At 50.7% G+C, this 22,485-nt stretch overlaps 3 protein-coding genes across 4 annotated transcripts; all 3 read left to right on the plus strand.

The window, feature by feature from the left end:
- Positions 1–35: 35 nt before the first annotated feature.
- Positions 36–3,720, plus strand: SLC39A7 (solute carrier family 39 member 7). 2 transcript variants are annotated; one of them, XM_042938425.1, is made up of 8 exons: positions 36–184; positions 495–909; positions 1,000–1,168; positions 1,330–1,383; positions 1,517–1,681; positions 1,827–1,967; positions 2,173–2,369; positions 2,826–3,720. In XM_042938425.1, the coding sequence occupies exons 2-8, from the start codon at positions 499–501 to the stop codon at positions 3,096–3,098; spliced, it is 1,410 nt and encodes a 469-aa protein (XP_042794359.1). In that variant the 5' UTR covers positions 36–184; positions 495–498; the 3' UTR covers positions 3,099–3,720. The 2 variants fall into 2 exon arrangements, with proteins under 2 accessions (XP_042794359.1, XP_042794360.1); XM_042938426.1 differs by lacking the exon at positions 36–184 and having other exon boundaries at positions 590–641; positions 1,016–1,168.
- Positions 3,721–3,904: 184 nt separating this feature from the next.
- HSD17B8 (hydroxysteroid 17-beta dehydrogenase 8) lies at positions 3,905–6,169 on the plus strand. Its single transcript, XM_042938427.1, has 9 exons — positions 3,905–3,999; positions 4,192–4,409; positions 4,512–4,628; positions 4,739–4,831; positions 4,934–5,019; positions 5,138–5,222; positions 5,431–5,473; positions 5,711–5,785; positions 5,979–6,169. Exons 1-9 carry the CDS (start codon positions 3,954–3,956, stop codon positions 5,993–5,995), a joined length of 780 nt encoding a protein of 259 aa, XP_042794361.1. The 5' UTR covers positions 3,905–3,953; the 3' UTR covers positions 5,996–6,169.
- Positions 6,170–7,883: 1,714 nt separating this feature from the next.
- On the plus strand, positions 7,884–11,842 carry RING1 (ring finger protein 1). The gene is made up of 7 exons (XM_042938428.1): positions 7,884–8,031; positions 8,145–8,280; positions 9,078–9,238; positions 9,346–9,561; positions 10,275–10,664; positions 10,850–11,123; positions 11,426–11,842. The coding sequence occupies exons 2-7, from the start codon at positions 8,203–8,205 to the stop codon at positions 11,525–11,527; spliced, it is 1,221 nt and encodes a 406-aa protein (XP_042794362.1). The 5' UTR covers positions 7,884–8,031; positions 8,145–8,202; the 3' UTR covers positions 11,528–11,842.
- The last annotated feature ends 10,643 nt before the right edge of the window (positions 11,843–22,485 follow it).

Genomic DNA, 22,485 nt, shown 5'->3' on the forward strand with positions numbered 1-22,485 from the left:
CCCTCAAATAACCTCCACACCTGCGCATGCGCGCCAGAGCAGCGTGGCCTCGCCGCCACCGGTGTGTCGCCATCTTGGTAAAGGTATCGGGACGGAGGTGGAGCGGAACTTCCTGTTCTCGCGGGAGCCAGAGGCGGGACTGCCACGTCCGAGCAAACCGGGAAAGGAGAAGATCCTGAAGCCGGTGAGAATTCCCTGCTTTACCCTATCGTCCTTTCCAGACCTTTTCCATCTTCTAGTGGATCATAGAGACTAGGGCCCAGAGAGTCCATAAAGTGGAGGATCAAAGCCTAGAGCGGTGTCCCAGGGCCCTGCATCCGGGAGGGGGTTCGAGATAAAGAGACCGAGTCTTGGGAACAATGTGGGTGGGGACAGAACGGAACGGGGGAGCGGCCCATAGAAGTGGACGGAGGGCACGAACGGAGTAAAACTGACCCTGCATAGGTGTAGAGTTGAGGGTCAAGTGGAGTCACTGTCTCTGTCCCTCTGGTCAGCGTGATGGCCAGGGGCCTGGGGGCTCCCCACTGGGTGGCCATGGGACTGCTGACCTGGGCGGCCTTGGGGCTGCTAGTGGCCGGACACGGGGGTCATGGCGACCTGCACCAGGACCTGCACGAAGACTTCCATGGCCACAGCCACAGGCGCTCACAAGAGGATTTTCACCATGGACACAGTCATGCCCATGGCCATGGCCACACTCACGAGAGCATCTGGCATGGGCATACCCACGGTCACGAACATGGACATTCACATGAGGATTTGCACCATGGCCATAGCCATGGCCAATCCCATGAGAGCCTCTACCACAGAGGACATGGACATGACCATGAGCACAGCCATGGAGGCTATGGGGAGTCTGGGGCTCCAGGCATCAAGCAGGACCTGGATACTGTCACTCTCTGGGCCTATGTGAGTCCCCAGGGGCTGGGAGAGAGAGGGGCCGGTTCTGGATTGTTGGGAAACACCACACCACTTGACCCCTGACTCTCCCCTCACCAGGCACTGGGAGCCACAGTGCTGATCTCCGCAGCTCCATTTTTTGTCCTCTTCCTTATCCCTGTGGAATCAAACTCCCCCCGGCACCGCTCTCTGCTCCAGATCTTGCTCAGTTTTGCTTCCGGTGGGCTCCTGGGAGATGCCTTTCTGCACCTCATTCCTCATGCCCTGGGTAAGTGATTTTTGGCCACTACTGCAAATCTTAACATATTTTATTCTCTGGGCAGAAGGGTTCTTCATCCTTTGTGATCCTTGACCTTCCAATATTCCCCCAAATGCATGCCCCTTGGACAGAGTGTTCACTCATCTGGCTTTTTCTCCCCCTTCCTCTAGAACCTCATTCTCACCACCCTCTGGAGCAGCCTGGACATGGACACTCCCACAGTGGTGAGGAAGGGGTGGATGGAGATGTATTGGGATGTTAAGAGAGGTCTTTCCCTCCCTGTTCTCCTCCTGTAACTTGGGGAGGAGGAGTCTGGAATCCATATTTCCCTTAATGTCTCAATGCCTCTATTCCCAGGCCAGGGCCCCATTCTGTCTGTGGGACTGTGGGTCCTCAGTGGAATTGTTGCCTTTCTTGTGGTGGAGAAATTTGTGAGACATGTGAAAGGAGGACATGGACACAGTCACGGACATGGACACGCTCATGGTCACACACAGGGAGGTCATGGGCATGGAAGACAGGGTGAGTACATGAACAGCTTTCCTTGAAAGCCACCTTGCCTGCTGCAGAATCCCCTTACCTTACAGCTCTTCAGCAGGAGGGGACTTCCCTTTTGAGGACATTTCTGGAGATTTCTGTTCTCCACTCTACTAACTTCTTCCCTCAGAGCGTTCTTCAAAGGAGAAACAGAGCTCAGAGGAAGAAGAAAAGGAAGCAGGTGGGTCTCGGAAGAGGAGAGGAGGGAGCACAGGGCTCAAAGATGGGCCAGTGAGACCTCAGAATTCTGAAGAGGAAAAAAAAGGTTCAGGTGAGGGCCAAGGTTATCGATAAACTTGGGCAAAGGATATCACAAATCACATGGAATATACACTGTGGGTAATGGCAGGTGTCTGAGAAACATGAAGGGGCTGGATGTGAAGTGGTCTCTGGGGGGAGATGTGATAATGGCTGAAGGGCTGGGACAAGGGGTGGTAGATGACTCTAACCATTGTCTTCCTTTTTACTTGTACAAGATCTGCGTGTATCAGGGTACCTGAATCTGGCTGCTGACCTGGCACACAACTTCACAGATGGTCTGGCTATTGGTGCTTCATTTAGAGGAGGTCGGGGGCTAGGGATCCTGACCACAATGACTGTTCTGCTACATGAAGTGCCCCATGAAGTTGGGGACTTTGCCATCCTGGTCCAGTCTGGGTGCAGCAAAAAACAGGTTGGTAATGATGTGCGCGAGACACGATTGCCTCAGTCTTTACCTCTCCTGTTCACCCACCCAAAACCCAAGATCGCCTCTCATTAGGTTCAGACAAGTTGGTACTGTTACAAACAATACAGCCTCTAGAAACGAGGGGGGAGAACTTCTGTTTCTTTGTCCTGTGGCTCAGTATTTCTTGAATTCTAGTCCACAAACCATCTGTATGGTTTATGAGGGTGTTTTACACTGACCCCCACCCTGACCTTCCGAATCAGAAGTTCTGTGGAAAGGACCTCTTTGATATTTTTAGGTTTTTCAGAAAGTGTCAATTCTAGATCCTCCTCTTTTTGCCTTATTCTTCAGGTCCCAAAGACATGCACCCTACCCATATATACCTGTACCCCACCAAACATGCCTAACCACTGATCATCTTTAGATGTTGTTGAATGCCTTTCTGTCTTTTCTGCCCACCAGGCGATGCGTCTGCAACTACTGACGGCAATAGGGGCACTGGCAGGCACAGCCTGTGCCCTCCTAACTGAAGGAGGGGCAGTGGGCAGTGAAGTTGCAAGTGGTACAGGTCCTGGCTGGGTTCTGCCATTCACTGCAGGTGGCTTCATCTATGTAGCAACGGTGTCCGTGTTGCCTGAGCTGTTGAGGGAGGCATCACCATTGCAGTCACTTCTGGAGGTGCTGGGGCTGCTAGGGGGAGTTGTCATGATGGTGCTGATTGCCCACCTCGAGTGAGAGGTGGGGTAAACCGTCCCCACTCCAGCCCTAAATCTCTAGTGTGTAAGCCTTCAAGGTCAGGAGTCTGTGGAAGTTGGGGACCCTGGCCAGGGATGTCTGCTGAAGGAAGTTGTAAGCTAGGGAAGTGGTAACGTTGGCATTAGGGCCATCAAGATTTTGCAGTCTTATAAGAGCTGCAGAAGTGAGAATGAGAAGTCAGAGGGACCATAGTGTTAGTCATGTGCTGACCATGTTGTTGGGTTTAGGGAGTTAAATGGGGCCATGAAGAAGGCTGGAGAAGAGAGGTGATGACAGCCTACCCCGTGTCCCCTACCGAACCTGTTTGCAGAAAACCAAGCTACCAAGAGCAGGTTTATCCAAGGTGTGCCCTCCCTTCCCACCTGTTGGTGGAAGCTTCAGGGAAGACCAGAGCCCTGGACAGAGTGGGTAGCAGGAAGAGTGGGGATATACATCAATTAAACATCAATCGTGTGTCCTGATTTGGGAGTGATTGAGGGGGGGAGGTGGGCTTGCCAATCTCATGGCCTGATTTTTTTTTCCTATTCTTTTGATATCACTGTTTGAATTGAGGGGTAGGGGTGGTAACCGGAAATAAAGTCCTCGGATCTTCCGCCCCAAACGCGGTCTTTGTCTTTTTTGAGAGAATGAGGGCCCCTCAGCATCCCATTCCCCAGGCCCCCAAGCGGTGGCGCGTGACCACGCCCCCGCGGTGGAGGGTCGGCCTGTGCTGGCGGCCGCCGATGCCTCAACGCTGGCCGGGCTTAGGTTGGCGCGGCTTTGCTCTTGCCACGCCTCCTCTGCGCTAGGATTGGTTCAGTGCTGGGTTCAGTGCCCGCCCACCCGCCGGCGGACATGGCGTCTCAGCTCCGTCTCCGCTCGGCGCTGGCCCTGGTCACAGGTTGAGGGAATGTTCTTCCAGGGCGGGTCGGGGTGCCGGAGTGTTGTCCGGGGGCGCCCTTGGGGTCTGCAGCCGCTGTGACCTCTGGCCCCTGGTCCGAATTTTACTACTTTGCGCCCTGTTGACCCCTGACCGTGCCTACTCCTCCCTTTCTCCCCTTCCCCCCACTCCGTGTGTTCTCTCCCACCTCAGGCGCGGGTAGCGGCATCGGCCGAGCTGTCAGTGTGCGCCTGGCCAGAGAGGGGGCCGCCGTGGCCGCTTGCGACCTGGACGAGGCGGCGGCAAGCGAGACGGTGCGGCTGCTGGGCGGGCGGGGGAGCGAGGAGGTGGCGCCCTGCGGGGGCCACGCAGCCTTCCAGGCTGACGTGTCTGAGGCCGGGGCGGTCAAGCGCCTGCTGGAACAAGTACAGGTGAACGCGAGACGACCTCGCCCCTTTTAAAGAGCCAACATTGATTGTCTTCACTAACCCGGCTCTACTTGGGTTTTGGTGTGTAACCGCCCCCTTCCATAGGCCTGCTTTTCTCGCCCACCGTCCGTCGTTGTGTCCTGTGCTGGGATCACCAGGGATGAGTTTCTGCTCCACATGTCTGAGGATGACTGGGACAAAGTCATAGCTGTCAACCTCAAGGTGGCGACTTCTGAACCTGTGACTTCTGGTTTCTCTAGCCTGGGGGAGGGAACTGGAGGAGGACTGTCACCCAACTGTTCCTTTCTGCCTTGTTACTCTTTCCCCACCAGGGCATCTTTCTAGTCACTCAAGCTGCAGCCCAACTCCTGGTGTCCAGTGGTTGTCATGGTTCCATCATCAACATCAGTAGCATCACAGGGAAGGTCAGGTTGAGTTAGGAGAAGGTCAGCCAGCCAGTTGGGCACAGAGAGGAGAGCCCCTCCTTGGGATTCCTGACTCATTCCAAATCTCTGACTCACCTATAGGTGGGGAACATGGGTCAGACAAACTACGCAGCATCCAAGGCTGGAGTGATTGGGCTGACCCAGACTGCAGCTCGAGAACTTGGCCGGTTAGTCAGACACAGCTGGGGGTACAGAGGGATTTGCTGAGCCATGTGGGAGGTCTGGGGAGGGGGTGTGTCAGTGTTCAGCCCTTTCCAGAGTCAGCAGCCACTCTCCCTTCCACAGACATGGGATCCGCTGTAACTCTGTCCTCCCAGGGTTCATTACAACACCCATGACACAGAAAGTGCCACAGAAAGTGCTGGACAAGGTAGGAGGCTGTGGGTAGAGGGCAGAGTTATTCAGACACCCAATCTCTCTGGGCTTCAGAGAGAATGCTGAGCACAGGGCCTGACAATTAGTAGATATTCAATAAGTGTACAAGGAATGAAAAAAGAAAAAGGTGCCACAGACAGCCTACCAAAAAAAAAAAAAAAAGTAAAAGAAACATTTACACATGTATGAGTGTTTTCTTACAGGTGACTGGAATGATCCCGATGGGGCATTTGGGGGATCCTGAGGGTGAGCACTGAATAAGGAAAAGGAGTTAGGGAGGGGGCCTGAATGAAGAAATCCCAAACTTTGTGGGATCTGAAAGGATCTCACCAGGATTGGTGGTTGGTGTGTGTGTGTGTGTGTGTGTGTGTGTGTGTGTGTGTGTGTGTGTGTGTGTTGGTGGGGAGGGGTTCTGGTGGGAGGTGATGACTTTGGATCTATGAAAGTGAATAGGATTCTGCCTTTTCCCTACCATTCCCATAGATGTGGCAGATGTGGTCGCATTCTTGGCATCTGAAGACAGTGGATACATCACAGGGGCCTCAGTGGAAGTCACTGGTATGAGGCCATCATGGGGAGGGAGAAGGCAGAGAAGTGGAACCCAGATGATAAGAGAAAGCAAGAGAAGGGAGTCTGGAGCCACTAAGGGAAGAGCAGAAGTTCCCATAGGCGAGGGACTGAACTGGGCACCCCCCCCCCAGCCCATTTGTCTCCACCTATGCATCTGTCCAAATGTTTCTGCCCCTCCCAGGAGGTCTTTTCATGTAACTGCTTCACGGACCCTGGATTCTGCTCACTCCCCCACCACTCCACCCGGCCTCCTGCTGATGAGGACTCTGAGTTCCCAGGCTACAAAAGGGGTGGCAGTGTATGGCTCTGGAATGCTGAATATGGGAGGCAGGGGTGCTTGTGACCCTAATAAATTCCAAATCCTCTTCCCTGCCACCTCCGGTTCTTCTTGTGTCTAAGCCCTCAGACCCTTCCCCACCTCCCCCTCCTTTCCCTTTCCCGAAGGATTGTTCCCTTTCACTGCCTGGTCTCCCAGGGCAACCCCCGCCGCCGGGTGTGAGAGGAGAGAGTGTATGTCACTGTGTATGCGTGACATTCTGGGTCTTTATAGAGGGAGGGGGTCTCTGCCCCCACCCCCTTCCACTGGTCCTACAGCCCCAGTACCCTCTCCCCAATTCCCTGGGTCCTTATGGTCCCCAAGGGTGGTTTGTTCATGGCCCCATCCTGGTGTCCAGTCTGGCCTTGGGAGGGGGTCTTGGAACAGGTGGCCCTCCCCACCCCCTCCCTTTTCTGAGTCCCCCCCCCCTTTCTCTCCACCTTACAATAGCTGCAGCCGGCCTGGGGTCGGGTGGGGGGGATTAGGGGAGGGGGCCAGGATTAGGGGAATGGACCAGCCGATGAAAGGGGCTGGAGGAGAGCAGAAGGGAGGGGGCTGGGAGGAGGAGGAGGAAGGGGAGGGGGTCCGCGCTAATCGACTCTGGAGCCCACATAAGGACTGGCCACGGACTGAAGGAGAGGACAGGGAAGTAGGGGGGAACTGGGGGAGGGGGCGAGGGGACCCAGGGCTGCCTTGTCCCAGAAACAGGCTACCCCCTGGCAGCTGCAGCCCAAGTCCGGGAGCCCCAGCTCAGGCTGGAGGAGACAGGACGCCCACTACGGTCTTTCCCCCCCCGCCCCCCTCACATCTCATCCCCTGCCCTCAATGGGGATCGCTCTGCCCCTTCCTCTTCTCTTTCCTCCCTGTCCCCTTCCTTTACAGAAAAGTCCTGGAGGAGGCTTCTGTCCGCTTCCCACTCCAGACATTCTGCCCCTTGTGCCCCCACCCACCCACACGCGCACACCCCCTCCCCTATAGGGGCCCCATCGTGTGTGTGTGTGTGTGTGTGTGTGTGTGTGTGTGTGTGTGTGTGTGTGTGTCCCTGCTTCCGCGTGGTGTCTCCATTCCCCTGTTCCTCCCGTGCGCCTCCCTCCCCCGCCCCGGGCCGCGGCTCTTGATTGTCCAAACGCAATTCTCGAGTCTATGGCTCCGGCCGAGAGTTGAGTCTGGACGTCCCGAGCCGCTGTCCCCAAACCTCGAGGGGAGAGCGGGTCGGAGGGTCTAGGGAGAGCCAAAGCGAAGGGTGCAGCAAGTCCCCAGGGTGGTAAGGGGAATCCCGGGCTCATCCGGATTTAGTTGCGTTCACAGGACTGGAGGACTGAAAAGGCCGAAGATCCTTTCCAGCCTTCCCCCTCCCCTCCCCGGAATGCCAGGCTGGGGTTACGGAGTTGTGGGGAGGGGGGCAGTTGTCCCCCAGAGCCGCTAGGGGACGCGGAGTGGGGGAGGTGGCCCCTTTTCCAACCCCTCTCTACCCTCCCGGGGTCCAAGAGATCCCAGGCCCCGCCCTCCGGAGCGGAGGCCCCGGGTGGGGACCTCGGGAAGGGAACGGTGGCTAAGGTTGGCAGCGCGACGGTGCCGGCCCGGGAACTGAGACCGCGGTCCCCACGTAGCGGGGGACTCCGGGGACGCCGGCTCCTCACGCGAAGCGGACGCGCCCGAGGGCGGGGGAACCCGGGAGCCCACGTCGCGTCCCACCCGAGCCCGGAGTGGCGGGTGACGTCTCCGCTGGCGGGGGCGGGGGGGGGGGGGTAGCGGAGGGACAAACGGAAGTGACGTAGGGCCCCAGCGCCCGGGCCATGGCGGCGGCGGCGGCGGGAGCTGCTGTCTGAGCAGCGGCTGCGGACCGAGCGAACTGGGGCTGAGAGCTCGGGCCCAGTGAGAGGCGCTGCGGCAACGGGGCGCGGACGGCTGGAGCCCGGTGAGGGGCAGCGCGGCGCGGGGCGGAGGTTGTGGGGGGAGCCACAGGAGGGGCGGGGTCTGCGCGAGGGCGGCCCCCCTAACAACCCTTCCCCCCCTTCCCCCTTTCCCCAGCCTACCTCTCCTCCTCCACCGCTGCCGAGCCCGGGTGGGGGGTCTGTGCCCTGTCACCATGACGACGCCGGCGAATGCCCAGAATGCCAGCAAAACGTGGGAACTGAGTCTATACGAGCTCCACCGGACCCCGCAGGTGATAGGGACTTTCCTTTCACAGCTTACTCCCTTTCCCCAAACCCTTCAAACAGACCCCTATCTCACAGCCTCTTTTCCATTTTTCGCCCTGTTCTGCCGACCCTGCCGGATGTCACAGACTCCCTTGACCCCACCTTTGAATCACCTTAATCTTTTCCAAGCACTTTCACATTTATCTCGTTTCATTCTCACATCAGCTATTGCCACAGATGTAGGGCGAGTATGACTGCCTTCATCTGAAAAATAGTAAACACATAGACTTTACCTTCAGTGTTCCTCAGTTCAGTGTCAAAGGTCAATGCATATAAGACTTTCCTTCCAAGTTTACTAGAAATGGAGCCCTCCCCTGCACAACCCACCCCCTCACCACGCCTTGCCAATATTCTGATACCATAATGAGATGGGGCCCCAGAATCTGTGTTTTAAACAAGCACCATAGGGTATTCTGATACAGGTTGCACCCAGACCACACTTTAAGAAATTAGATTGAAAAAGTCTTCCCCAAACCCCACATCTGTGCCACCTCTGCCGCAGACCTCTGACCAAACCTCAGATCCTCCTGTTGCAAAGCTCCTACTTTCAGCTAATGGACACTACTCCTTTCTGTTCTCCATTCTCTCCAAGTCACTAGCTCCTCTTTCTCAGAATTCCCGTCTTCCTCAAGTGGTCAACACGGGGTACCCAGATTCTGTTATTTCACTGTATTTCTCAAAACTCCCATTCCATTGACCACCTGTTTCTAAAACCCCTTTCCCCCCAACCCACCATCACCTTTCCACTCACTGATGTCTCCAGGAAGCCATCATGGATGGCACAGAGATTGCGGTTTCCCCTCGGTCACTGCATTCAGAACTCATGTGCCCCATCTGCCTGGACATGCTGAAGAATACAATGACCACCAAGGAGTGCCTCCACCGATTCTGCTCCGACTGTATTGTCACGGCCCTGCGGAGCGGGTAATGGGAGGGATGTGTTTGAGATGGGGTGAAGGGTACAGAGTTGGGGCCTCAGTGTCCTAGCGACTGAGACTGACCCGCTGAGGGCCTCCTCTCTCCCACCCCAGGAACAAGGAGTGCCCTACCTGCCGCAAGAAGCTGGTATCCAAGCGGTCTCTGCGGCCAGATCCCAACTTTGATGCCCTGATCTCTAAGATCTATCCCAGCCGGGAGGAATATGAGGCCCACCAAGACCGGGTGCTCATCCGCCTCAGTCGCCTGCACAACCAACAGGCACTGAGCTCCAGCATTGAAGAGGGGCTGCGCATGCAGGCCATGCACAGGTTCGGGCCGGGAGAGAGGCGATAGAGGGCTGGTGGGACAGATCCGTGGGTCAGACTCCTGGTGCCGTCTTTGCTGCCTGCCAGCTTCTAAACCTTAGCATCTTAATAGCTAACCACAGCCTGATTGTCAAGGTCTGGAAGCCAGGGGTGTAAATTGCAGCTTCCTAGTTAGCAACTGGTATTACTATTCTTAAGAAAAAATTAGCTCACCCTCTAACTTTCTAGAAGTTAGAACAGTGGAGTGATTTTGAGCATAAACTCTGGATTCACCTTGCGGGGAATTAAATGACCTTCTAGGCCAGCATTGCTCGGTCTTTAATATGCATCCAGATTACCAGAGGGTCTGTGAAAAATGCAAATTCTAATTCAGTAGGTCTGGAGTTGGGCCTGAAATTCTGCATTTCTACAAACCTATGCGACTGGTTCTTGGAGTCCATGTGGAGAGGCAAGAGGCTGTGGTTGCACACAAGTTATCTAACATTTCTAAGCCTCAGTTTTCTCAACCATAAATAGAATATAATCACCTGCTTCTAAGATTTGTACTATGTGAGGCGATCAGTGCAAAATACTTAGCAGTGTGTTTGGCGTGTAGTTAGTGTTTAATAAATATTAGGTGTCATCATTAAGATTTCCCTGATCTCTTGTTCTCTTAAGTTGAAAGTTTAAACCCCTTATCTGTGGTGCTTTCTAACCTCAACCACTTGCTTCTACAGGGCCCAGCGTGTGAGGCGGCCGATGCCCGGGTCAGATCAGACCACCACGATGAGTGGGGGGGAAGGAGAGCCTGGGGAGGGAGAGGGGGATGGAGAGGATGTGAGCTCAGACTCTGCCCCTGACTCTGCCCCAGGCCCTGCTCCCAAGCGACCCCGTGGTGGGGGTGCAGGGGGGAGCAGTGTAGGGACAGGGGGAGGTGGCACCGGTGGGGTGGGTGGGGGCGCCGGTTCTGAAGACTCTGGTGACCGGGGAGGGACTTTGGGAGGGGGAACCCTAGGCCCCCCAAGCCCTCCTGGGGCCCCCAGTCCCCCAGAGCCAGGCGGAGAAATTGAGCTCGTGTTCCGGCCCCACCCCCTGCTCGTGGAGAAAGGAGAATACTGCCAGACTAGGTGAGAGCCCTGTCTTTCCCCTGACCTCTGAGAAATCAAAAAGATCATATAGATGTCCATCAGAAGTGGGCTTCACCCAAACCCAGAAAGAAACCCTAACCCAGAAGCCCTTTTGGAAAATCCCCTACTTCCCTTTTCCATTTGCGGCTTCCTGTCCCCTAAACCTGCCTTCTTTCCCACTTCAGGTATGTGAAGACAACTGGGAATGCTACAGTGGACCATCTTTCCAAGTACTTGGCCCTGCGTATTGCCCTTGAGCGGAGGCAGCAGCAAGAAGCCGGGGAGCCAGGAGGGCCTGGAGGGGGCGCCTCTGATGCCGGGGGACCTGATGGGGGTGGTGGAGAGGGTGGGGGTACCGGAGGAGGTGACGGCCCTGAGGAGCCTGCCTTGCCCAGTCTGGAAGGTGTCAGTGAAAAGCAGTACACCATCTACATCGCCCCCGGGGGTGGAGCTTTCACGGTGAGAGCCTCTGAGGGCAGTGCTATAAGAGGGGAGAGGCTGGGAGGGTGGCCTGGGGCCACACAGACCCTGGATCCTGACCTCCTAACTAGCCCACCCTCCTCTCTCCCTCTGCATCTCTCATCTCACGTCTGTGTCTTATCTTCTTCCTACTCACTCCCTATGCCCCTGCTTTACCCCACCTTTTTTATTATTCCTTTTTCTTTCTTCCTCCCTTGGTCACTTTCTGCCTCTCATTCATATCCTTTACCACCTTCTCCAACTTTTTCTTACCCTGCCTCTCTCTTCTACCCCCTCTGTAGACACTGAATGGCTCGCTGACCCTGGAACTGGTGAATGAGAAGTTCTGGAAGGTGTCCCGGCCACTGGAGCTTTGCTATGCCCCCACCAAGGATCCAAAGTGACCCCACAAGGGGACGCCAGAGGATGGGGACCAGGGGGTGTCCCTGTGTCCTGGCCCACCACCCCAGCTTCTTTGTTCCCCAGTGCCCCCCAGCCCAGCCAGTCAGCAAGAGGACACAAATGAGGACAAGTGGCTTTTATACAAAGTGTCTATATCAGATTCTTCTATATTGTACAGAGTGGGGCATGCGCCCCCATCTACTGCCTTTTCTATTGCCCCTCAACCTCCCATCTCTACAAGATGTTGGGGAAGGTGAAGAACCCTCCCCTTCATGCTCCCCTACCAACAACAAATTTGCTTCTTTTCCTCTTTGAAACCTGCAGTTCTGTGTGTGTTTATCACGAGTGTACTAGAAGGGGTGGGGGGAGATTGGGGAGACAAGCTGGAAATCATGTGGAATCAACCTTGGAAATGGGGAGGAAATGTCAAAGGTTATTCACGGTATGTAAATCCCATTTTTCTGAGTCCCCAAATCAGCAAATATGTTCGAAACTAGCGGGGACCAACCTATGAAGTTGAAAGGGACAGGGTGAAGAGGTAAGCGGTGTCTGAAGTCTTCTCAAACTTGCCCCCTAAAAGCTGAATCGCCCAGCTTGAGATCCAGGATTTAAGTACCAAAGGGAAAGCAGGAAAGTGGCTCAAGAGAGTAAGGCATGTTGGTAGACTCCAACGGGACCCACCGTAATGTTTGGAAGGAGGATAATTTTTCCTCACTGCAAGAAGCTAGTTTCCATAGCTGGAAAGACAAGAGGGAGGGAAGTGGGGAGCGCTGCCAGAACCCCCCCAGCTGGACATCTCGGCCGCCTCCCAAAGAAGGCGGACAGGACCGGGGACTACAGTTCCCAGGAGTGAGCGAGCCGGTGCCCGCCGAGCCGCGGGCTGAGTGGAGGGAGGGCCGCGCGGGAGGTGTAGTTCTGTGCCTGTCCAGGCAGCGGCCCAGAGCTGAGGGGTGGGGGCAAGTGAAGCCATCGCTGGCTCCGGGCCTCGAGTTCCGCGAGCGAGCCGGGCCCCAAGTCTGGGCGGGGGACTGGGTGCTCGGCTGCGCGCCGGGTCTCGGGCACTGCGGGGGTCGGGGAGGAGGACCGGCCTCCCCAGGAGTAACTGATGCTCCTTCCACCCCCTTCAGCCTCTCTGCCCCTCACTTCCTGTTTCCGTTGCCCTTCGCGCCCCCACCCGACCCGCCCCAAATTCCTGCGGCTCGCTCAGTTCTCCGCCCCGCTGGCAAAGAAGTGAGCCTCTCGATCTGTTCCACAGACCCGAGGGCATCCCAGCCCACGCTTGGGATTTCTCTTTTCCCCTGGTCCCTAACACCTTCAATACCGACTGAGGGGCACCTCGAGCCCCAGCAAGTCTCGCAGACCTGGTGGCCTGGAGCTCACCCCCAGAGCCCTCTCGCCCTGCAGAAATAGACAACACCCACTTCACCCTTGTAGGAGCCCCTTTCTGTGCCCGCTCCCCGGAACCCCTGATCTTGGCTCCCCTCCTCTCCAACCGCAGGTATCCAGCGGCTGGGGAGCTCCCGGGACGGTGGGTGGGGCGGGAGGAGAGGTGGGCGTTGCTCCTGAAGTTTCGAAGAGAGAGAGAAACAGATGCGGAGGAGTCGGGAAGGATGGAAGGATACCGAGGTGGAAGTTGATGCGTATGTAATGAACCCGGCTTCTCTTCTGGTTCCAGGCGCTGCCAGGAGCGTCAGCGCAGCCTCACGTTGCTCATTCTCTCGCAGCCTCTTCGGTCTCTGTTCCCCCGCCCTCTTGCTGAACTCTGGAACAGCCAGCGGCCCCTGGCCCATGTATCTCCCCTCCTATGGCTCCTCTGTCCCTTCAGGGCTCCCCAGTCAACACCACCCCACCCTCCCCTTCTGTCCACTTCTCACATTTCGACCCCTGTCTCCTCTCTGCTGCCTCCGTGACTGAACTTTGAAGATGTGCCTGTTTATTTGGGTGACATCATATGGGAGACCTAGCAAGCCGTTGCCCTAGGTAAGTCTCCTTCACCCACGCAGGAAGGAAAGAATAACTACCCTACTTGACCAGGTGTTCTCTCTCCCCAGTGCTGGGAGAAGGAGGTGTTGTGGGGTGGGGGTTAGCTCAGATTCTGTTGCACCGCTAGCTTCCCTGGGTTAGTTCCCCAAATCTTTCAGCCTCTCTCAATTAAGCCTGCATCTATAGATTAGGCAAAGCAAGAGATACAAAGTATACAAAAAAGCAGTGGACTATTTTGTTGAGGAACAACATACATGCAGGAGGGTAACTAACAATGCAAAGGAGCAAGGTAGTGAAAGAAAGGTTACTAGAGTCGGAGAGACCTGGGACGAAATCTTCATCCCGCCACTTAAACTGAGGGTCCTAACACATAAAACTCTGTAGGTGGGGCCATTGTGTTCTAACAAACCTTCCATGTGATTCTGATGTGCACCAAGGCCAAGAACCACTGCTGTAGGTGCTCCATGAGATGTTAGCTTTGTCCTTATAGGGTGAACGGCAAATGTCCCTCGAAGGGGCTCCATACCTCTGGAGCAGGGGGATCACTGGGAGCCTGTAGGGTGGTTAGGAAGGGCTTCACGGGGGAGGTGGGACCAGGCCAGCCAGGATCAATGAGAAGGGAAGAAGAAAGTCTTGGGTGGGGGAAGGGGTGGGGGGTGAGGGGGGAAACCTCTCTCTCTCTCTCTCTCTTTCTCTCTTTCTCTCTGTTACGCATCCACCTCCCCCCTTTTTCCTCGCCCAGGCTTCTCAGTCCCCAAACCGTGGCAGGTCGTGTGTCTGAGTGCAGAAAAACTTAGAACTCCTTCAGGTACAAGTGTCCCAAGGACGTCTTCTTCAGTGTGTGCCTTCACCGCCAGTGTTGTCAAGCCCCAACACAAGCACTTCCTGTCCTGTTATCTCTACTTCTTTCATGAAATTGTTTTCTTCATGTCCTCTTCTTGTGCTGGGAAGCTGCTTCTTGTGCTGGGAACGCTGGGAAGCATCCCCTCCACATGGTGCTTCTGGCCCCAGCCTGGCACTGAGGAGGGTGCTGTTATTATTTATTTGTCATTCACCTATTTATTTATTTATTTATTTATTTTTATTATTTTTTTTCATTTATTTATGTTCATTCATGAGAGAGAGCATGCCAAACAGTGTGAGCGGGGAAGGGGCAGAAAGAGAGGGAGAGACACAGAAACTGACGCAGGCTCCAGCTATCAGCTCGAGCTATCAGCTCGAGCTATTGATTCGAGGCTCAAACTCACGAACCGTGAGATCGTGACCTGAGCCGAAGTTGGACACTTGACTGAGCCACCCAGGCACCCCTACCATTCATCCTTTTAGAAGGTTCTGTTGGGGGAGTTGCTGCCTTGGGCAACACTTGCAGTAAGTTTAGTGTTACCATTCACGTTAAAGGAAAAGGTAGACCTTAGTTCTTGGGTTAACTCCCCCCTAAGTATACCCTTTAGAATTTGGCAGATTTCTCCCCATGGTGTGTCAGAGAGGCTGATTATTGACACATAAAAGAAGCAAGGAAAGAACCTTTAGAGGCAAAAGGATCACTTGGGGGACTGCTGGTCAGTTTCACCTTTTCAGGAAGTGTGTACTGAGTCCACACCACCTGTCAGGGGCTGTTCTGGGACCTGGGTCTTACAAACAGGCATCCTATGATGTGGCCCCTGCCTTTGAAAAATTTGACGTAGAGGTGTACATGGCGAGCATGTCAATACTGAATCCACCTCTAGTCTGATCAGTTGTATCCGTTAAAATATGTCTCAAGTCTGTCCCTTCTTGTCCATCCTTCCACCTCCCTGTTCCAGCCACTATCTGGACCTTCTGGCTCTCCTCTGAATCACGGCAATAGCTGGAGAGGCTGGGAATGGCCTTCGCGAATACAAGCCCGCATACCTGAGTTAGGCCTTTTTGAAATGCAAATCCGATTGTTTCGGGCACCCCGCTTAAACCCATTCAGTGCTTTCCCATTGATTTTAGGTTAAAGACACAAGTCCTTCACCTGGCCTCGAAGGCCCTGCCTACTGTGATCCTGCGGGCCTTTCTGGACTCCTCTCCCACCACATTTCCACTCAGTCTGAAGGCTCCACTTCCTGTCCGCTTTGCACTTCCTCCCGCCGACAGCCTTTGTGCAGGCTAGGCCCTCAGGCCTGAAAGGCTCTTCCTCCCATTCATTTCTCTTTAGCTAGCTCCTCTTCACTCCTCAGATCTCAGCTCCTCTGCCACATCCTCAGGAAAACTACCCTGACCTTCCTTCCTGGGTCAAATCCCCCTCTTCTGAGCCCCCACACCAAGGTGTACCTTTCCTCTGAGGCACTTGGCATAGTCGCAGTTCCGTGTTTGTTCATTATTTGATGGGTGTCTGTCTCCCTGGAAGATGGAAGTGCTCTGAGGGCAGGGATCATGTCTGCAGATGCTCGCTCTTGTCATATGCAGGGGACCTCGAACTGGACACTCCATAAATATTGAGTTGAAATATTGGTTTAATGGATGCCTGCGTGCCAGGATCTGGAGTAGGGGGCTACGTATTTCAGAATCTCAGAGAGGATTGTTTGAGGCCACGATTCTCCCTCCAGCAATGCAGCCCGGGAGTCCCATATGCCATTTTCTTAACACCATCACTTCCTCCATACTTCCTGGCATCATTCATCCCCACAGTCCCGGCTTCATCCCAGGCCTCCTCCATCTTGCCCATGAGACCCTTTCCTTTTAACTTGGTAATCCCCTTTTCTGGTCTTGCCTCACTGACTGCAGAAAGCAGCATGGAGTAATGTGGCAACAGCCCAGGATTCAGAACCGTACTGTGTTCAAAAGTATTAGTGGTGTGGCCTTTCTCAGGCTATTGAACCACTCTGAACCCAAGCTTTGTTATCTATAAAATGAGAACAGAATCAAGCAAGAGGGAGGAATTAAAAATCTAAATGTACCATCACCTAGAAATACTGGATAAAATATGGGGGGAAAGTAAACATGACTGAGTTTTCAAAAGAAAAATAAAATCCCAAGTTCTAGAAACGAAGAGAAAACTGAAAGCCAGAGGATAAGCTGACCATGGTTGCTAGAAGGGGACTGGGAGAGAATTGGTTCTATTAACTTAGAAATGTTTTACCAGCCACCCAAGGATGGGAGAGGAGGTTTTGGTCCTGAAGAGGTAGGGAAATTAGATGAACAGCGGCCAAAGCTGACTCAGAAGAAACAGAAAACCTGAACAGATCTATAACTTCTAATAAATTGAATGAGAAGTTAAAATACACACACACATTTTACAGATGTATTATTCTGCCAACTCTTTTTTTTAAAGTAAACTCTACGCCTAATGTGAAACTCACGATCTTGAAATCAAGAATCACAAGCTCTACAGACTGAGCCACCCAGACATCCCTATTTTGCCAACTCTTACAAACCATTTGTTTATTTATAATACGTCTGTCCCAGACGATGGAGAAAGAGGGACAGTCACACTTACAAAATTAAAATCCTAGATAAAATATTAGCAAACTGAATCTGGCAGAATCTGTGCAAGTGTGTGTGCGTGTGTGTGTGTGTGTGTGTGAGACCAAGAAGGGTTTATTGCAGGAACACAGGGATGGTGTACTTTAAAAATCTATTAATGAAAAATGAAAGAAAGAAAGAAACAAAGAAAGAAAGAAAGAAATTTACAACTGGATGTAGTAAAAGGAAAAAAAATGGGAGCACCTGGGTAGTTCAAGAGTCAGTTAAGAATCAGCTCAAGTGGGGCACCTGGGTGGCTCAGTCTGTTGAGCGTCCCAACTTTGGCTCAGGTCATGATCTCAGGGTTCGTGAGTTCAAGCCCCACATCAGGCTCTGTGCTGACAGCTCAGAGCCTGGAGCCTGCTTCAGATCTGTGTCCCTCTCTCTCTCTCTGCTCCTCCCCTGCTCACGTTCTGTCTCTCTCTCTCTCTCTCAAAAATAAATAAATGTTTAAAAAATTTTTTTAAAAAGAATCAGCTCAAGAGTCAGTTAAGCATCCAACTCTTGATTTCCACTCAGGTCATGATCTCACAGTTTCATGTGTTTGAGCCCTGCGTGGGCTTTGCGCTGAGAGTAAGAAACCTGCCTGCAATTCTCCCTCTACCCTGCTCCTCCCCAGCTCATACTCTCTCTGTCTCTCCCAAAATAAATAAATAAACTTTATAATAAATAAATAAATAGGAAAAAATGATTGCCCCAGTAGCTTCAGAGAACACACTGGATGAAGTTTAACACTAATTCATTATTTTTTTTAAAAAATCCAGTTAACTAAGATGAGAAAATAACTTCCAAAGTCAAGACAAGGATACTGCTTTTTACTGTTTGTATTCAACTTGTTCTAGGGAGTCTGACCTGGCACAATAAGAAAACAAAGAAAGAAAGCCATCACTACACATAGATACTTGATTAGTGACAAAGAAAATTTATGAAAACCCACAAATAATTAGAACTAATACACCCCTTTCTGGGGACGAGATTAATATGCAAATATCAATATGCCTATATTACAACAACAAATAGAAGATTTTGTTTTTAAAAATTGCCATTTGGGGACACCTGCTTGGCTCAGCCAGTTAAGCCTCTGGCTCTTGGTTTCAGCTCAGGTTATGATTTCGTGAGTTCGAGCCATGTGTTGGGCTCCACTCTGGCAGTGGGAGTCTGCCTGGAATTCTCTCTCTCTCCCTCTCTCTCTGCCCCTCCCCCACTCGGCACTCGCAAGTTGTCTCAAAATAAATCAATTTTTTTAAAAGAGAGAAAATGTCATTTGTAATAACAATGAAGACTATAGAATACTTAGAAGTAAATACAACATGATTTTTATGGAGAAAATGATAAAACCTGATTGGAGAACATTTTGAAAAGAAGACAAAAAATGACAGAGAGATATTCCATGCTCAAGAAGAGGCAAATTCAATATAAAGTTGGCAACTTTTCTCAAATATACAAATTTCAGTATAATTCTAATCAAAACCCCACCAATATATTTTACGGAACTTGACAAACTGTTCTTAACATTTTTATAAAGAAGTAAATGGCCAAGAAAAGCCAATACAAGTTTGAAGTGGAAGAATACTAGGGTGCTAGCCTTACCACATATCACAACTTTACTATAAAACCAGAGTGATTAAAGCAGTGTAGTCCTGGCACATGGGCAAATAACTAGACCACTGTTACAGACTAGAACTTCTTGGAATTAGACCTTTAAAGACATGTGAACTTGGCATATGACAAAAGTGATGTACGATCGGTGGAAAAGGATGGACTGTCTGTTAAATTGTCTCGGGGTAATTGGCTACCCACATAGAAAAAAATAGATCCCTACATTACAACATACCCCAAAATAAATTTCAGGTGGCTTAAATATGTGAAAAACAAAATTTTAAACTGTTCAAAAAACCTGTAAGGTAATATATTGATGGTATCAGAGTAGGGAAAGATTTCTTAAACAAGATACAAAGAGCACAAACAATAAAAGGAAATGTGGACATGTATGACTATATCTTTAAAACATTTTTAAACTTCTATAAGGTTAGAGACATCACAAAAAAATAAAAAATATAAGCTGCAGACTTGGAGAATATTTACAACCTATATAATCAATGAAGGTTTGGTACCCAGGATTTATAAAGAACTTTTGCACATCAATAAGAAAAGGACAAGGCAGGAGAAAATGAGCAAAAGCTATGAATAGGCAAGTCATCCAATAAATAGATGAAAAGACGCTCAACTTCATTAGTAATGAACAAATGCAAATCAAAACCATGAGATACTATTTTACACACACTAACTCAGCAAAATTAAAATAACTCTGATAACACCAAAGACTGACAAAAATGTGGGACCATAGGAACTCCCACATTCTGCTTGAAAGTGTAAACAGCTATGACAAATTTGAAGGTTACAGTTGACCTTTGAATAATGCGGGGTTAGGTTTGCTGATCCACTGTGCAGTGGAAAATCTGCATATAACTTTTGAATCCCCCAAATTTAACTACTACTGATAATAGCCTACTGTTGACTGGAAGCCTTACTGATAACACAGTCAGTTAATGCATGTTTTGTATATGTATTCTTACAATAAAGTAAGCCAGAGAAAAGAAAATGTTATTAAGAAAATCACAAGGAAGAGAAAATACATTTATAGTACCGTAATATAAAAAAATCTGCACATAAGTGGACCTACACAGTTAAAACCCATGTTGTTCAAGAGTCAACATACTTAATGCTGAAAACACACATACCCTAATACCCAGCAAGCTTGCTTTGAGATGTGTTCTTCAGAAAAACATTTCTACATGTGCACAAGGAGACAAGAGTAAGTATGGGCATTGCAGTATGATTTGATTGTCAAGAAAAAGTGGTAAGAACTTAACTGTCCTTAAAGCAAGGGAATAGATAAATATAGTTTATTCTTACAATGGACTACTACACAGTACTTAAAATATGAATTATAGCTATATTCACCAATATAATGAGCAAAAGAAAGTTGCAAAAATGGGTGACGTATGTTATCTATGTAGGTTTTTAAAGACACAAAACAATGATACACCGTTAGGAAAACAAACGTATCTGTAAATAGTACAAAATGTGCATGGGAATAATTCCAATAGAATGGTGATCACCACCAAGAAAAGGGAAGGAATGGGATGGGCTTTAGCTGTAACTGTAATGCTCTTTATTATTATTATTCAGAAAAAGATGTGAAGCAAAGCAGTGATGCCAAAGTGAAGATTTGCTGAATTGGGTTGTTGTAATGATTAAATGAGCTAATAAAAGGGCTAAATGAAAGTTAGTTGTTTATTTATTTATTTAAGTAATCAACACACCCAACATGGGGCTTGAACTCATGCCCCTGAGATCAAGAGAGGCAAGGGACTGAGCCAGCCGGGCGTCCCGAAGGTTGGTTGTTCATCTCCTTGCAAGACTCCAATGCTGATGGCTATGTATGCGGAGAGATTTATTGCCCCTACCTGTTCTCTCTCTCCTCCATGTGAAGTCTCACTCCTCCTGTTTATACCTGCTTGTCTTAGGCAAGTTGCTTCATTGCTATATGCCTCAGTTTCCTCATCTATAAGATGCACATATTAAAAGTGCCTGCCTTCTGACATTGCAGAGAATGTTAAGTTACTGGCAAGTGCTTGGAACATTCCCTAACTTAGACTAAGTACTCTAGAAGTTTGTTCTTATTGACGACGATGATGTTAGTGTTCTTAAGTATCACCTCCAGCTGCATATAATTTCTTTTTTAATCTCAAGTTTTAAAATCTCATAAGAACCTCACTTGGCAATGAAAGTGCCCAGTATCTAAGATGACCCAAACGCTGCCTTCAAGGACCTAAATTAAGGACTGCAAACTCCCATTTCTGTGAAGGCCAGGCAGGTAATGTGCCAAGTGCCAGGGTAAGGTTATCTGGGGAGGCAGGAGCTCCTGGTCAGGTGCTGCCATGAAGGAATTCGGAGCCAGCATTACCACATTTAAAGCTTTTTTTTTTTTTTTTATTAAATCATAGCTATAAATCCCAATTTTCCTGTAAAATTTCTCAATTTTTAAGTGTTATAATTTATTCAAAAGAATAATAAAAGCACATTGTGAACCAAATGAAATACTTGAGTGGGTTGTCAGTTTCTGAGCCGTGAGACGGAGGCTGGCACAGAGACAGATGCATGAGCGGGTCTTAAAACTACAGTGTAATTAGAGCTACAATAAAGGTGAGTGACAGAGTGCCATGGGAGTGGGGGGGGGGCGGGGTTGAAGATGGCAGCAGATTCTTTGTGACTCCTCCCATTAAGATGTATAGTCTGTCTCCCCTTCCCTTGTATCTGGCTTGGCCTTGTGACCTGTTCTGGCCAACAGAATGTGGCGGGAGTGAATGTGTAACTTCTGAGGTCGGGCCTTATGAGATCTGCAGCTTCCACTTTTGCCACTTGGAACATGCCTCCTTGGACCCCAGTCACCATGCTGTGAGGAAGCCCAAGCAGCCCACTGAGAGACCCACAGGAAGCAGAACCAAGGTCCACAGATGCTGGCAGTGGCTGAGCCCCAGCTGGCAGCCAGTGTCAACTGCTTGCCAAACGATTGAGGCTCTTTTGAAACCTCCAACCACCCCACCATCTCAGCCGACACTAACTGAAGCAGAACTGCCCAGTCAACCGCAGAATTGTGAGATGCAATGCATTTCTGCCAACACGCTACATATTAGGGTGGCTTGTTGAGCAGCAATAGATAACCCAAACAGGCAGCATTAGAAAACAGAGGTCTCAGGGCACCTGGGTGGCTCAGTCTGTTGAGCATCTGACTCTTGGTTTCAACTCAGGTCATGATCTCACAGTTCATGGGTTCGAGCCGTGCATCGGGCTCTGTGCTGATGGGGCAGAGCCTGCTTGGGAGTCTCTCTCACCCTCTTTCTCTTTGCCCCTCCCGCACTCTCTCTCTAAAAAATAAATAAATAAACTTTAAAAATAATAAATAATAAATAAAATAAGAGGAAAGGAAAAAAAAAGAAAAAAGAGGTCTCATTCTACCTAGAAGAATCAAAGATGGCTTCATAGTATTTGAGAGTTGAGCTCATTCTTGAAAAAAGGCATGTGTTGGCTTTTGTGTGTGTGTGTGGAGGGGGAGTGGACAGTATGTAGTAAACTTTCCAGATAGAGGAAGAAGCATGCACACAGCATGGACAATGAAAAGTAGGACATAATTAAGAATCCCTAGTAAGTCAGTGTTGTGATTGAAGCACAAAGTACAAAGATGGGAGGGAAGAGAGACAACAATCTTTAACATTTATTGACCACTTACTATGTGCCAGGCACAGTGACAGATGATTCACAAGATCCTATAAATCATGAACCTTTACAACATCCCTGTCTCATTTTGTACAGGAGAAGATTGCAATCCAGAGTAACTTGCCAAATATCACAGAGCCAAGAAATGGCAGAGCCGAGGTTTAAAGCCACTCTGTAAAACCTGTAAAACCTTTAAAACCTGTAAAACCTT

This window comes from Panthera leo, chromosome B2 (assembly GCF_018350215.1).
Source record: "Panthera leo isolate Ple1 chromosome B2, P.leo_Ple1_pat1.1, whole genome shotgun sequence".
In the NCBI taxonomy this organism is placed as follows: Eukaryota; Metazoa; Chordata; class Mammalia; order Carnivora; family Felidae; genus Panthera; species Panthera leo.